Source organism: Corvus kubaryi, unplaced genomic scaffold (assembly GCF_017639235.1).
Source record: "Corvus kubaryi isolate FWS band 111438036 unplaced genomic scaffold, C.kubaryi_AGA036_p1.0 37357, whole genome shotgun sequence".
NCBI lineage: Eukaryota > Metazoa > Chordata > Aves > Passeriformes > Corvidae > Corvus > Corvus kubaryi.
Genome location: NW_024581117.1, coordinates 6,960,553 through 6,974,830, shown reverse-complemented (window position 1 = coordinate 6,974,830; position 14,278 = coordinate 6,960,553). Strand labels below are relative to the sequence as shown.

The window sequence follows — 14,278 nt, the reverse complement described above, 5'->3', positions numbered from 1 at the left end:
GGCAGAATAGCTGAGTTGTTTCTGAAGTGTTAAGATTTGAATTCTGTTTGGAGAAGCCAATGATTACTTCTGTAAATAAGATTTACAGTCAGTCTGGTTCTGGTGGTTGTTGTCTGAGCACCACACTGGGTGAATGTACTGTTCATGTGTGTAAATATTGGACTGTATACCTGTCCTCGTGTAAGAGGAGTGAAGTTAAGTTTTAACTTGCTGCAGGTCTGTCAGTAGTGGGAATGTTTAGGGTGGGATCGAGTTGTGGAACGCAAAATGACTGTACAAATACTGCATAAATAACTACCAGCCTTTTCAGCTGATGTTAAATTTTTCTTTAGACCTTCTTTCCTCTAGAACTTTTGTTCGGGAAGATTTCAAGGTTTTCACAAGTTGCTGGAACTTAAAGTTGTGTAGCAGCTTTTACTGTTAGTGTGCAATATATTGACATTATGTTGTGTGGTGGCTTCAAGACTCTTTCCAAGAGCGCTGTGTCTGAAATCATAGAATTCCATGTCATATGCAAATTGCTCCAAAAACTTCTATGCAGGATCTACTGTGCTTTCAGGAAACTTTTGATGTATTTATTCTTGGTGTTTTGAGAGGGAAGAATATTATATTCAGGACACACAGAAGAAGCAGGCAGTATGTTGTGCTTTGGGGAAGGGTTGTCATACTGACCTGTTACTTCATTGTTAGCTGTAGTACTACATGGAGGGCAGCTGTAAGGAAGAGACCATTGGTTATTAATTTAAGCTTCCTTGGAAGGAAACCCACAAATTTTGGCAACCTACCCCAAAACTGGTTTTGATTTTTGTGGGCTTGTGAAGGTCCATATTTTCCTGACTTTCTGAATTTGAAAACCAAAATACTTTTTTAGGCTATGGTTGCTTATCAGATAGCACTGTTTAAGCAATCTGCCCTGGATTCTGTGCCTCACCTGTTGTGTCTGTTACTTTGACACAAAGCAGGCTTCACATTATGGCAGACTCAAACTATCAAATTGTCACCACTGAATTGTCTATTTCCCCTCTGTCACTTAGTGCCTTTTCATGTCTTGCTTCAGTCTTTTTCTCTTGTGCCTTTCTTCATGTTTCTCTGATAACAAGACAAGTTGATTCAACTTGCTAATATGGTGAAAACTCATGTAGTTAAACAAGGAGAAATGCAAAGTCCTGCACCAGGACAGGGATGGAAGAACAGCACCAAGTGGCAATATATGCCGAGGGAGACCATCTGGAAAGCAGTGCGACAGAAAAGGCCCTGGGGGTCCTGGTGGACACCTAGTTGAGCATGAACCAGCAGTGTACCCTTGCAGCAAAGAAGGTGAATGGTATGCTGGGCTCCACTAGGAGGAGTATTACCAGCAGGCTAAAGGAGGTGATCCTTCCTCTCTGCTGGTGAGGCCCCACCTGGTACTGTGTCCAGCTCTAGGCTCCCCAGTTGTAGAGCAACATGGGCAGACTGGAGAAGGTCCAACAAGGAGCCCCAAGGATGATTAAGGGACTGAAGCACCTCTTCCAGGAAAGAACCGGCACTGTTCAGTCTGGAGGAAAGAAGGCTCAAGGAGGGATAAATACCCAAAGGGAGGGTGCAAATAGGATGGAGCCCATTTCTTTTCTCTGATGCCCAGTGAAGGGAGAGACACATTAGGCAGAAGCTGAAACGCTGGAGGTTCTGAACATCAGGAAGCACTTTTTCATTGTGAGGGTGACTGAACACTGGCACTTGTTCCCCAGGGCTGCTGTTATGGCATCTCTGTCCTTAAGAGATACTAAAAACACCATCCTGACACGGTCCTGGGGCGCTTATTCTAGGTAGCCCTGCTTGAGTTCCCTTCCAGCCTCAACCAGTCTGTGATATTTTTCCAGGACAGTGTTCAGCTAGCTTAACAACTCACACTGGTTGATGTGCTTGGGTGTACTTCAGAACCAGAGTACACCTTTTTCTCTGTTAATTTGGTACTGCCATTAAACAGCTGTTACTGCACAGCAGCTTGCGAGGGGAGCTGCTTTGAAGAACTGATCCGACTGAAAAGTAGTCCAGTGTATTTGGTGGTAGCAGGCCTTTCAGTAAAGTGGGACAACCAGTTGTGTTAGAACAATGATGGGAATGCAGAATGGGAATAAACAGTAAGAGGTGGCAGTTCTTAAACTGCTGCTTTGCCAGAAAAGCTCTCCAAATATCTCTTGATGAGACTCATGACGAGACTTTCACTTAAGTATGCAAGTGTTGGAGAACTTCTCTACATCCTTCTGGCATACTACTAAATTAAGCAAATAGTACTTAGTTGTGTTTTCATTAAAAAAAAGCCTTGGCTAATGAAAGCCTAATTTCTGTTTAAATGAAAAACAAGAACTGGTAAATATTCATTCCTTCCACTAGAGGGAATCAAATGTCAGAGTTGATTTTGATGAAGTGTGTAGTTGAGGTAACTCCCATACTTTTAAATTTTAGCTAGGGATTTAAATGGTGAACTTCACCTTTAATCTAGTTAACAGGGAAGTAGAGATTGCACTGTAACTGGTTTTTTTAAAAAAGTATGATGCAGTCAAGTAGAAGAACATGGCTAATTAGTTACTAAATTTTTAAAAATAAAATTTAGTTTTTAAACTTCAGTTTTATACTTCTGTGTAATGTTGAACAGACATACTGCTTATGGTAATTCTGGGGGGTGCCTGTATTTTTGGTACTCAGTTTCATCTTAAAATCTATCTGGGCTGTAATACTTGAAGGCTTAGGCTTGTAGCTTGGATGTACATTTAGGTTTCTGATATATTTAAGTAATTTTTTTCTTCACAAAGACTGGGGCATTGTGTCAGCTAGTGAATTTCTTAAAAGCAAATCAAAGATTAAAGTGTACATATACTTGTAATGGTGACAGATTAGTTCCTTTAAATTCTGTCTTTGATGCTGCTTATGAGGAGATGCAGCTGCAGTATTCAATTTTGTTATGAAGTCAGCCCATAACCATGAAATACTATGTACATCTAGAGTGTGATAAATCAAGTTTAAACATTACTACAAAGCATCTACATTTCTGTTTAAAATATTACGATCTTTTGATAACTTCTAAGCCATTGACCTTTGACATTACAAACCAGCAATTTGAAGATAAAGCTCAGTGCTTTCATCTTTAAAATTACCTAAAATCTGTCCACAACAAAAATACTATAGAACTATGGTTTCTAAAGTAGAATTCCTAGCCTACATCCTAGAAACTTTAAAATAGAAATAATTATATGTATGCACCGGTACTATAAATGGAAAGGTAAGAATTCTTCAGTCTGTGATAGCTGTGACTGATCTTCAAAGCTAGGTTGTAGGATTCCAGGTTACATGTCAAGTTGTCAGTGTGAAACATTATGGTTGCTGCTTTCTGTGCTGTGCTTGTGTGTCTCTTAGAGGTTTTACAGCTCCCATTACTTCCACATCTAAGGTAAATGGCAGTAAGATTGTGTATTTGTGGATGGTTCTCCTTAGATATTTGCCCCCAGCCCTATGCCTGCACCTTAGATAGTGCTAATCTCTTCCGAAAAAGTGTCTTTGAAATGTGTTTTTCCTAAACCTTCTGACTTCTGCATGTGTAGCTCAAGTATGAGTCTGATGAAGATATGACTAGCTTTCTACTTGCAGCGTTTGCGTGGTTGATGCTAGTCTGGGGATTTTAGCAGTGTGCTTCACTGGAGTAGTGACAGACCCATAATCATCACTTTAAGTGGTTGTCACTGGGAGGGCTATATATAGAGTGTTCTAGAACCTGCATCTTTGAATCAGTTGCAAAAGTACCTTGCAACTTATAACACCTTTTTGCATTTGTAGAAGGACTATTTTTACTATGTATTCTGTTGCATACCAGTCCTCTCACCTGATTGCTTATATGAAGTGCAGTGATAGGCACTTGAATAAGCTTTTGATAGTAAACAAACTATTTCAGTACTATTTGAATCTTTGATTCTCTTTAGAACTGGTTGATACGGTGTGTTCAAAAAGCGGTGTCCTTTTACATATGTGTGCCTGTATACAAAGTATATAGAGAAAGGAAGAAGTTTTGTATACTGTTAATTCATATAGTCTATCCTCTGAAAAATAGAATAGCCTGATAATTTGAACAGTTTTCACCTTTTGAACCAGAAGATTGTTAAGGTGTGCAAGAAAAAAAATTCTTGCTTGTTTTTCCAGTTCAGGTGGTGTAATTAAAGATGATAATGCTCTGCTGGGATGCAGGAAAATGTGGTATTGCAAATTCTGTCTACTCTTACTGAAACTGAGATTTACTACTTAGAACTAATAGTTAAAGTACAAGTTTAGGCATCTCATGAATAAGACTAGGATATATTTATTAGGTGTTTTGGGTTTGTTTTTGTTCTTGTTAATTCAACACTAAACTTGGAATTGTGATAAACTTTTTACTGAAGAACTAAGTGCAACCAGTTAGAGTCCAGTTCTTAGACTCCAGAATTTTGTATTCTTACTGCTGAGAGTACAGTTCTTTGGAATTTTGTCTTCTTACTGCCGTAAGAAGGAATAAAATCCCGGATAAAGACTGTAGTTGGAAAATCTAGATATGGCTGCTAAGTACTTCTTATTAGAGCCCAATATGAGCTTTTGATGATGTAGACATTTAGTTAAAAATGATGCTTGAAAAAGTGAAGGGAAAGTAAAGAAGAGCATTCATTCCTGAGGGTTATGTCATAGACCAAGAAACTTGGGCTCTAATTTCATGTTATCTGTTGCAATCTTACAAATCTGTTAAGTGAATCACACTTCCTTCTATTTTTCTGTCTTAATATTTTGCATCCAAGAGTTATGTACGGGTAGACCTCTGTCTTGTATTTTTGAAGAAGATATGTTTGGAATGCCATGTGGTAGTTGTTAATTGGACATGTTGAGCTTTTTTTAATTGCATGTTAGTCTGACATTTTGAGATGAATTTCATTCTAGTTTATCTGTGTTTTGATAGATGGAGCTGGAAGAATGCCTGGGAAAACTAAAGGAAGAACAAGAAGCTAGAGTAAACGCTGAGGAACGATTACTAGAGGTAAAGATACTTAACAATTAATGATCTTTACTTTTAAAGGAGGCACTGCTCAAACAATCATCTTGCTTAATTAGGAGTAATTATCAATGACCACTAATGTGGTAGCTTCTAGAGTTTCAGTTCAAAGTCATGTGGATCGTTTACTAGTCTAAGGGCAATGATGAAATCTGTCTTTAGTAACGTTTCTGTCCTTAGTAACGTTTGTTTGTTCTGCTGATTCTGTTCCAGAGCCTTGAACTCCAGCTCAAGCTACTCTTTCAACCTGTTTTATTCATTTTCTGAAATACTTACGATATGGGGCATCCTGATACTTGTTTTTCTCAAGAAAGGGATTAAATCTGTTGTGCTGAAAAGCTGTTTGTCACAACTGTTTTCTATTTGCTTTATTCTGTACCTTTGATTTTTAAGTTTTGTTTTTGCAGGCAGTAACCATATTGGATGGTTTTCTGCATGTCAGTTGTTGTGAAGTGCAGTTTAGCTTTGATGAAACTGAACAGCTTATCACAGTTAAATTGTGAGGTCTGTTTCCCCTCTGTCTGCTGTTGCTGACCTAAAAATATTCTTCGGCATGAATAAGCAGAATTTTTTGTAAGATACTTGAGTGTAAGGTAGTGTAAACAAAATGGATTTGGTCCTTACATGTGATTTGGAGGGGAGTGAAAGTAGTGATACCCTTTGAAATATGAGCAACAAGTGGTACCCCACAGTACAGAGAGCAGATATCCACAAAGGACTCTGCACTTCTCAAGGCTCATTGCAGTCCTCTTCTGTGACTGTCCCCATCTTCCTGTAATGTTATGTGCACCAGTGGGCTCTGCTGGGTATCTGTTGTTTAGATACTTAAATGCTTTTTAGGCTAAACACCCCCTACAAGAAATCTTTCTCTGTCAAGGCTAGGCTGGTTGGACTTACCCCATCTCCTAGGAAAAGTTGTTAAACCAAGTAGCAGTAATCTCTAAAATTGTTTCTTTTGATGCTTGTTTATCACCTACAGTGTACTACACAATTTTAAGCCTGTGGTAGTACTTGATTGCATAGCTGTAATGTTAAATGAGTGAGTTAGTGCTTCCCTCAAATACAAAACCTTGTATATCCTGCAGTTATCATGCAGTTTTCAGTTTCATCATCGATTTGATTAATGGTTGATGTGGAGAAAAATGGAATCACATTAAACTTTCAGTTTTGGGATGCATAGTGCAGGGGAGAGATAACATGAGTACGCATTCCCCATGATACAGAGGGGTGAATATAAGGACATTGGCCTTCATAAAGGTTTTTTTACTAGTAAAATAAACTCTTTGGTGTTAACATGTCATATAATACATGCAAAGTAAAACAATGTGAAAGCTAAATTCTTCTGCTTGTACTTGCTCTGTAACGTCCTGTACATACTGAAGACAGTGCTCAGCCAGTGGTTTTGAGTGCCTGCTGGAATGTCTGTGGTAGCATAGAACTGCAGCTGTGCATAAGCAGACCTACGCAGAGCTCATTGTAACAGTGCCCTGAAACTGTGTGGTGCAGCAGATTCTGCATCTTGTTACATAAGTTATTTCGGATATTCCTCTTCATGATGCTGCTGTTCAGGCACACAAAGGTGAGGTTTGATATTTTGGGGTCTTTTAAACTGAAAATTAAAGAAATTTCTTCTTTTTTTTTTTTTCCCCCCCTGTATAGACAGAAATTGAAAATGCAAGATTAAGGAATCTAAATATCTCCCTGTTGGAGGTTCTTCATGCACAGTCAGTAACCAGCTTGATTTTGGAAGATGAAGGTGTTCTAGGCAGCATTGAGAACTCTTTTCAAAAGTTTCATGCTTTCTTAGACCTCCTTAAAGATGCTGGGTAGGTTGTCACTTTACTTAAGTTTTGCTGTTTTTCCTGAGATCTTTCCACGGTTATCCTCACAGTGAAGTATGCTGCCTTCTACCCCACCAGATTTCTAGGTCTGTACTCTCAGAGAGCAGAGGAATTAGTTATGTCCCTATCGTTTAGTCTTTTCCTAGTGGCAGAAACACGATCTAAGCACTGTTCAGCTGAGTTCATGTATCTGTCTTTGGGAAAGGCTTTCAAGAAGCCAATTCCAAGAGAGTAGAAAGCTTCTAGTAAAGCAAGTTTCCAAGCCTTCAGTGAATCACCTTGGCTGTTGGCATTTCCACAATATGAAAGGCTCAAAATTGAATTGCCTTCAGAAAGTGTCCTCTTATCTTTTGCTGTCCATTCACTAATTGAAGTATGGAAATCTAGATGGATGAATCTTCAGCCTTTATTTATTTATTTAAAGTCTGGATTTATTGTTAGTAGTAGTAGTGAGTATGGATTAAAGTTTGTGTTACCACTGTATGTGCAATTTGTGAGAGGATGGTTCATCCTTCCCATTTTTCAAAGGATTTCAGCTTAAATCTGATTTGTAAAGCTTGTATGACCAAGCATGGCAGTCTCATCCCCAAGGAGGGAATGATATGAATATATATTGTAGTCTATTCCATGCATTCAGAGAAGATCACAGAAGATTTTATTTGCCCTCCCAATTTCCCACTTCCAAATTGTAATGGTATAACTCGGGACCTAAGTGACAATAGTCTCAAGTTGTGCCAGGTGAGGTTTAGATTGGATATTAGAAATTTTTTTCCACTGGAAGTGTGGTCAGACATGGGAACAGGCTGCCCAGGGATGTGGTGAAATGGCCATCCCTGGAAGTGTCCAGAGAACATCTGGATGTGGTGCTTAGGGACATGGTTTAGTGGTGAACCTAGCAGTGTTAGATTAATGGTGGGACTTGATGATCTTAAGAGGTCTTTTTCAACCTTAATGATTCTATGATTCAATGATTCTAACTTACTATGAGGTTCATCCTGAGGCTGTGTTCTAATTTTGTGGCAATCAGTTTGTAGAGTTGCCATTACTACAGGAGTTCCAAACTTCTCAGGAAGGCAAAAATGCATTTTCACTGCATGAAAAAAAAATTCTTCATGCCTATGTCTGTTCATGACAATAAGGAGCTGCTCTGAAAGTTACAGAATCCCAATCATGAAGAATGCTTTTCTCAGTAAGCTTCTATGTGTCTATCCTATGCTGTGCTATCGGTTAATGACTGCAACTTCTCATCTCTTACTGTGGCTTAAAACCCACATGTGGTTGGTTTGGCCGACTTCCAAGCTGCAGGTGAGTTCAGTGAGAACTAGGAAAGCTTCATTCTCAGCCTTGTAACATTTTCTTTGAATCTGCAGGCGTAGTTTGTGCAAAGACAAGAAAATACCTTTAGCTAACTTGTTTTCATCTTGGTTATGATACTTTGAGCTTCTCATAAAATAATAGAAAACTATGTTCAAAGCTTGAAACAGATTCTACTTCTTCTGGTTTTAAATGTTTAGTCTTTCAAAGAGTAAGAATTGCTTGTGTCATTTTCTATTAAACCTTTATTTTACAGGCTTGGACAACTTGCTGTATTAGCTGGGATAGACCAATCAGATTTTGGTGTTTTGGGGTATTCAGAAATGAATTCTACTCTCAGTAAGCCTGTGAACCTGGTAAAGGAGAAGTCTTTTGAAGAAGAAAGACAGGAACATACCCAGAATAGCAAAGTAAGTCTAGAAGGAATGCTAGAGGCAATTCTACTTGATACTCTTTAATATACTTCTCAGCTGTTAATCCCCCTCTGATTCATGAAGTTATTACTGCAGCCATTTACTGTAGCCGCATTTATACAGATCATAATAATTCAATGGTTAATGTAAGCTTTTAAAGTGTTTACCACTTGGAGCACAAACCGTAGTATTCTGTAATGTATTAAACTTTGGTGGTAATTGTGTTGTTTCCTAGTCTGAAATAGAAGTTCCAATAGTGGTATGCATCCACTAAAATTGGAAAATACCATGACTAGGTTTCTTAGAAACATTTAATAATGAAGTATAGTGTTTTTAAGAAACCTAGTGTTCTAGGAAAGGCTGTACAATGTACCTTCTGAAAATCACAAATTATCTTATAAGTAATTGCAGCATATATGTCCAGTCCTGATACGTGTCTGTGTGGCCATGACATGAGTTTCAGACAACTACATATTTGTAGTCTTTGTAAATATTGCATAAGGTTTTAGGTCCTACTCTGTCAGTTAAAAGTAAATTCTGGATTTTTCAAAGGAGGTATTAAAGTTCCTGTAACAAAGAAAAAAAAAAAGCCAAGCTTTTTTAAAGGCTATTAAAAATTTAGATACTGGCAGCCTATAGCTATGTCCAAGTTGAATAAAACTGTCATACCAAGAATCACTCTGCACTCACCTGTGTTTCTTAAATCCAACGTCTTCCCCTCTAACTGTTCTAATTTCCTCAAGAATACATGAGCTCCTTAAATACGACGCTGGAAATTTGTGGGTTGTTTTAACAGTGTGGAGAGAATGCCCAGTTTTGCAGTTTGAGGACTCTAATTCTTATCTCCTAGTATTGGTGATTAGTTTGTATTCTTGAAGCAGCTAGGTGTTGTGGCATAGAGTGTGGGGACTACACTCCTGTGAACTGCTAGTAAACATAAGGAATGGCAGGTATTTCAGAATGATAGACATGTTTAAGTTTTGGCTGCTTTTGTGTAACTGACACATCTCTGTAGTACTAATTTCAAGCTAGATGTGAAATTGTAATGTACCTATTCTGTGTCATTATCACCCTAGCAATCTTCAGATACTTGTTTTGAAAGGTGATAAAGATTGTGCAATTGCTATTACCTCTGCATCTTAACTATGTTAAAGACTGTATTTTGCTCTGCAGACTCCATTATATATGGCAGTTGCAAAACTGGCTTGCTTTCTCTAGTTGCCTCATTTTCTTCATTGGAATCTTTTGTTTCAGAACAGAGCTGGGGACATGCAACTTTCTCTTCCTAGCACTTTTCAATCCCAGATGGTTGTGAATAATACTTTTTCATCACTTGGAGAAATACAGGAACTTCAGGCTGCTGGACAGCAGTACCAGCCAGGTTCATGGAATGAAAATGAAGCTCAAACAATTAACCAAAATAAAGAGGATAAACCTCGAAGTAGTACTCCAGTATTATCTGAAAGAAGAGTCAAACAAAATGAACATGCAAAAGGACGTCACTCAGCAAGACAGTTGGCTACCAGTATGCATTCATTTTCTGATTCCAGTGTACAAATCAAAAGTGATGATAGCAGGATATCCAGTGATATTTCTAGTGAAAAAAGCAAAAATTCTTCCTCTAAGAAATACATCCCTGTAGCAAATGAAACAGCAACTCCAAGTATTGGAGTGAGAGGAGACAAAAGTAGACTGCAGGCAGTAAATGTTAGCTCTGGAACTGATACTGTAGGATCTGGCTCTGAAATACAGGGAAGTATGCAAAGTGTTACCAGCAATTGAAATGGTTCTAAGTTGTTGTAACTGTTCTTTACACTTGCCAGATTAATAATAAGTTTTGGATGTCTCAGTATAATTGGTGAATTTTTTGTAAAGTTTTGTAGACTTTGTGACTTTTTAAAGCATTGCATGTTGCTTAGTATTCCTGTTTCATGTTTGCATTCTTTGTCACTAGATTTTTAGTTTTGAAAACATGTGATACACCTAAAATGGTACCCATCAGTTTGTACTACATATAAGGGACTCTTGGCATATGGATTTCATTATCACAGATCTTTGAGCTAATAAAATTAATTTGAGTACAGTTTTTTTCTAGTGTTTATTTTCAGTGTATTCCAGTAGGAGTGCAGAAATGGTTTTGGGCCAAACATGACTTCCTGCATAACAGTGTGCGGATATGACATTCCCAAAATTAGTGGGAGTTGCAGAGCCAAAAATGAGCCCAGAAACATCCCTATAAGAAATCTTTAAATACAACCATCATTAGTGCTATGACTGCAGATCATAGTATAGCACATGTTGGAAGGGACCTCTGGAGCATGTATAGTCTAACTCAGATTGCTGTCTGGACCTAGAGAAATGTGAGAATGCAAAACTAAGACAATTACCGTTGTTTTGAAACTCCTGGGATTTACCCCCCGCATCTTGTTCCTGATTTGCAGCTTCTGAACTAGAAAAGACTTACTACATAGGCAGGATGATCTAGGCTGAACTGGGGGGAAAAACAGCCTGTAACTATTTTTTACTCAGTCATCTCTTATGTGAGTTCTGGTACACATAAGATCTGTAGAAATTCCTGACTCCAGTTGCTTGACAAATACGAAAAAACTCATGAATCCTCAAATGGAATTTTTCTACAGAGCAAATAGCACAAGATTACCTTAGCTATTGCAATATTGCACAAGTAATTGCACAATGAAAGTATGTTCTTTGTACAGAGTTTGTCACTTCATAATATTAGAAGGTAATATATTAATCTTCATTATTTTTTTACATATTTTCCCAACTGTTTGTCTAATTTTTCAGTCATTCTTTGATTGTGATTTTGGTTTGACCAAACAATTACGTGCAATCTGTATATTCCGCATTAAAAGGCTGCCTATTCCCGTTTTAGAATCTAATATTCTAAAGCTAATCACTGAGAAATGCTGAATAAATTATAAATTCGAAAGTGTTTTATTTGTGAGGATAGGAGTTAGGAATCTGTTACTTGTCCCTAAAAATACCATGAATAACTTAGAACAAATTATTTATTATATGCCCATAAGCAGGTTATATAAATATATTAAATATTTTTCATGTTAAATACTTGCTTCTTAATATTTGTGTTTAGAGCATGAATTGCACCAAAAATCATCCTTTAAAGCAAAATTGACCCGGAAGTTTAGATGGGCATACTTTTTTTCAGTGGGTTAACACTTAGCCTTTTTTTTCCTGTTAAATCAGAAACAGGAAGGATTCTTCATGTCACTAGTGCTGTGGTATTGCACTCTGTCTCATTGTAAGAATCTGTAGTGCATACTTTGTATATAGTTGGATCTGAGATTGGCCGAGACAATGGATTGAAGCTACTAGGGGAGAAGTATTCTTTTAAGGCTATCATGAATATATCAGAAGTTTCAAGGTTTTTTCTAACGATTTAAAAACTTACTTAGAAAAAATATTTTACACATACAAACATATATATTCTCTATATATTTAACAATACAGTATTCTAATAAAAAGTAAAAGTATTTTTATTTTAAATTATTATGAAACCATTTTCTGTGTGCAATCTGAATATGAACTGTTTCATTCTCTTGCTATTAGTTAATGTTTTACATAATTGTGTTCCTGTTTGACATAAAAGCCTGAAATCAATGGGCCAGGTATTTGCTAGAGAACATGTTACTGTTTACTCATAAAGCTCAGTAATTTTTTCTCTTTTCACTTAGTCTTCCCAAGAGCTATTCTTTAGAGTTCAGAACTTCGATCTCCAAAAAACAAGAGCCCCAAACCCTTGTTTGAACCACCAGTGTGTATTATTTCACCAAAATTTGCTCATCTCACTAGTTTGTTGGACCAGACATCCCAGTTGCCTCCTGAAACGCTTGCCAGGTTGCTATGTAGTCAGCATTATTTGTCTTTTAATAATGACGTCAGTTTGTCAGCTGTGGTACCAGACAGAGAACTCATGTACACTTGCTCTCCTTGAGTGAGCTGACTCTTTTCCAGCAGTAGTCCATCAAGGTTTTGTCCAGCATAACATGAAGTCATGATGAACCTAATAAAAGTTTACAGAAAGCTCTGAAACTTTATTTACATTTTTTCTGAGGTTTTTTTTTTAAATCTGTCTTGTTTTGTCCAGTTATTCATCATAGTAAATATGGCGCTCTCTGCTTTTGTTTTAATTATGCAAATCCATGTTCATCTGCAGGGATTGATTTGTGGCACTTGAAGGGTCAAATTCTCTGTCAAATGGTAGAAGTAGAAGCATTCCTGGAAATCATGGTTTTGAAAGCTTATATTGGGTGACTATGAATATTGGTATGATTCTGCGATGGAATTCATGGTTTTTGATGTAATTAAAATACTAAATCATAATTGCTGCAAGCAAAATACTAGAACAGAGAAATCTCAATCCAACAGAAACAAAACTGTAATGTGACCTATACTATTTCTCCTTATTCTTTCTATCTGCAAAAGCATAATAATCCCTTCTCCACAGCAAAAATTTCTGGTTTATACCTCCTTATCAATTTTATATACTTCCCATCAATGCACAGTAGGAAGAGGATTTTCTAAAGCTTCTGGGTGCCAAGGCTTCCAGCAGAGTTGTCCTCTGATCTCGTGCAAGCTGCTACTTTTGACCCTTCTGGCCAGGATGGGATTTCTGTGAACTGAAAGCTCCAATACCTGGTATTTACACCCTGTGCTCTGAGCTGATACAAACACTAGCTTGCCTAGTTTCTGTGTTCTAGCTCTTTGTGCTAGCATTTGAATTACATTTTTAAGTCCAAAGGTTTAATTTCCCTTGTGGTTTGTGCCACACAATTACAATTCAAGACTGATCCTGCTTGGATGTTGAAGGACTTCTGTAGTAGTCGCCAGGCTTCCTGACCTGAACCCCCAACCTATACTATGTCTGACTGCTTCCACTACCCTTACTACCTTGGATACCATTTACCTAGCAGACTTGAGTTTGAAGTTGCTTCCCTGGGCCTATATAGGTGGTTTGGATTTAGTACTGGAAAGACCATATGACAAGCCTGTATCTTTTGATCTTATGTCTATTTGAGACACTAGTAAAAATAATTAAATTTTAGTCACATCTGTGTTATTATTAATCATTTCAGTAGATGTTTCTATTTAATTATAACTAATTTTTCTAACCAGAAATAATGTAGTTTTTCTGGGTGTTGTGGTGTGAGACATACTTTAAAAATACCTTGGTGTTTTGAAGATAATGTATCCAGCCTGTGAGGTCTGTGAAGTTTGCTGTTATCTCTTAAGAACTGAGGAGGTTTCTGGTGTCTGAAAGCAAGTTTGGTAGATTTTTCTTAAGCTATAGCTATTATTGAAATGAAAGTTATCTTTGCTCTACCACCACTCTCTCTGTTTACAATTCTTTTAACAAAATAACTTCCTTAAGATGAAAATCTTTTAACTAAATACCAGATCAAGCTGTGGTCTGTAAATTCTTTTTGTTGTTCCAGGTATCCCCTGGCTTGACAGGAAAAGGAACAAATTCAAGTAGTCGGTATTTCTTCAGTGAAATAATTGGTAATGAAAAATGGTATTTTATATACATCTCAGTATTCACATCTCAGTATAATGGACATTGATGCTTTCATTTCTTAAAAAAATGCAGATTTCTATAGAGATGATTAATGTTGGTAAACATT

General features: G+C 37.3%; 1 protein-coding gene across 11 annotated transcripts in view; it reads left to right on the top strand.

The window, feature by feature from the left end:
• The window catches only part of CEP78 (centrosomal protein 78), a 52,536-nt gene extending 41,838 nt beyond the window's left edge, over positions 1-10,698 (top strand). For 10 of the 11 annotated variants that reach the window (XM_042033123.1, XM_042033130.1, XM_042033126.1 and 7 more), the window contains 4 exons: positions 4,955-5,032; positions 6,707-6,873; positions 8,459-8,612; positions 9,870-10,698. In XM_042033123.1, the coding sequence (XP_041889057.1) occupies positions 4,955-5,032; positions 6,707-6,873; positions 8,459-8,612; positions 9,870-10,397 (927 nt within the window). In that variant the 3' untranslated portion in view covers positions 10,398-10,698. The remainder of the gene's footprint in view (positions 1-4,954; positions 5,033-6,706; positions 6,874-8,458; positions 8,613-9,869) is intronic. The other variant, XR_006016895.1, reaches the window with a different exon arrangement.
• The last annotated feature ends 3,580 nt before the right edge of the window (positions 10,699-14,278 follow it).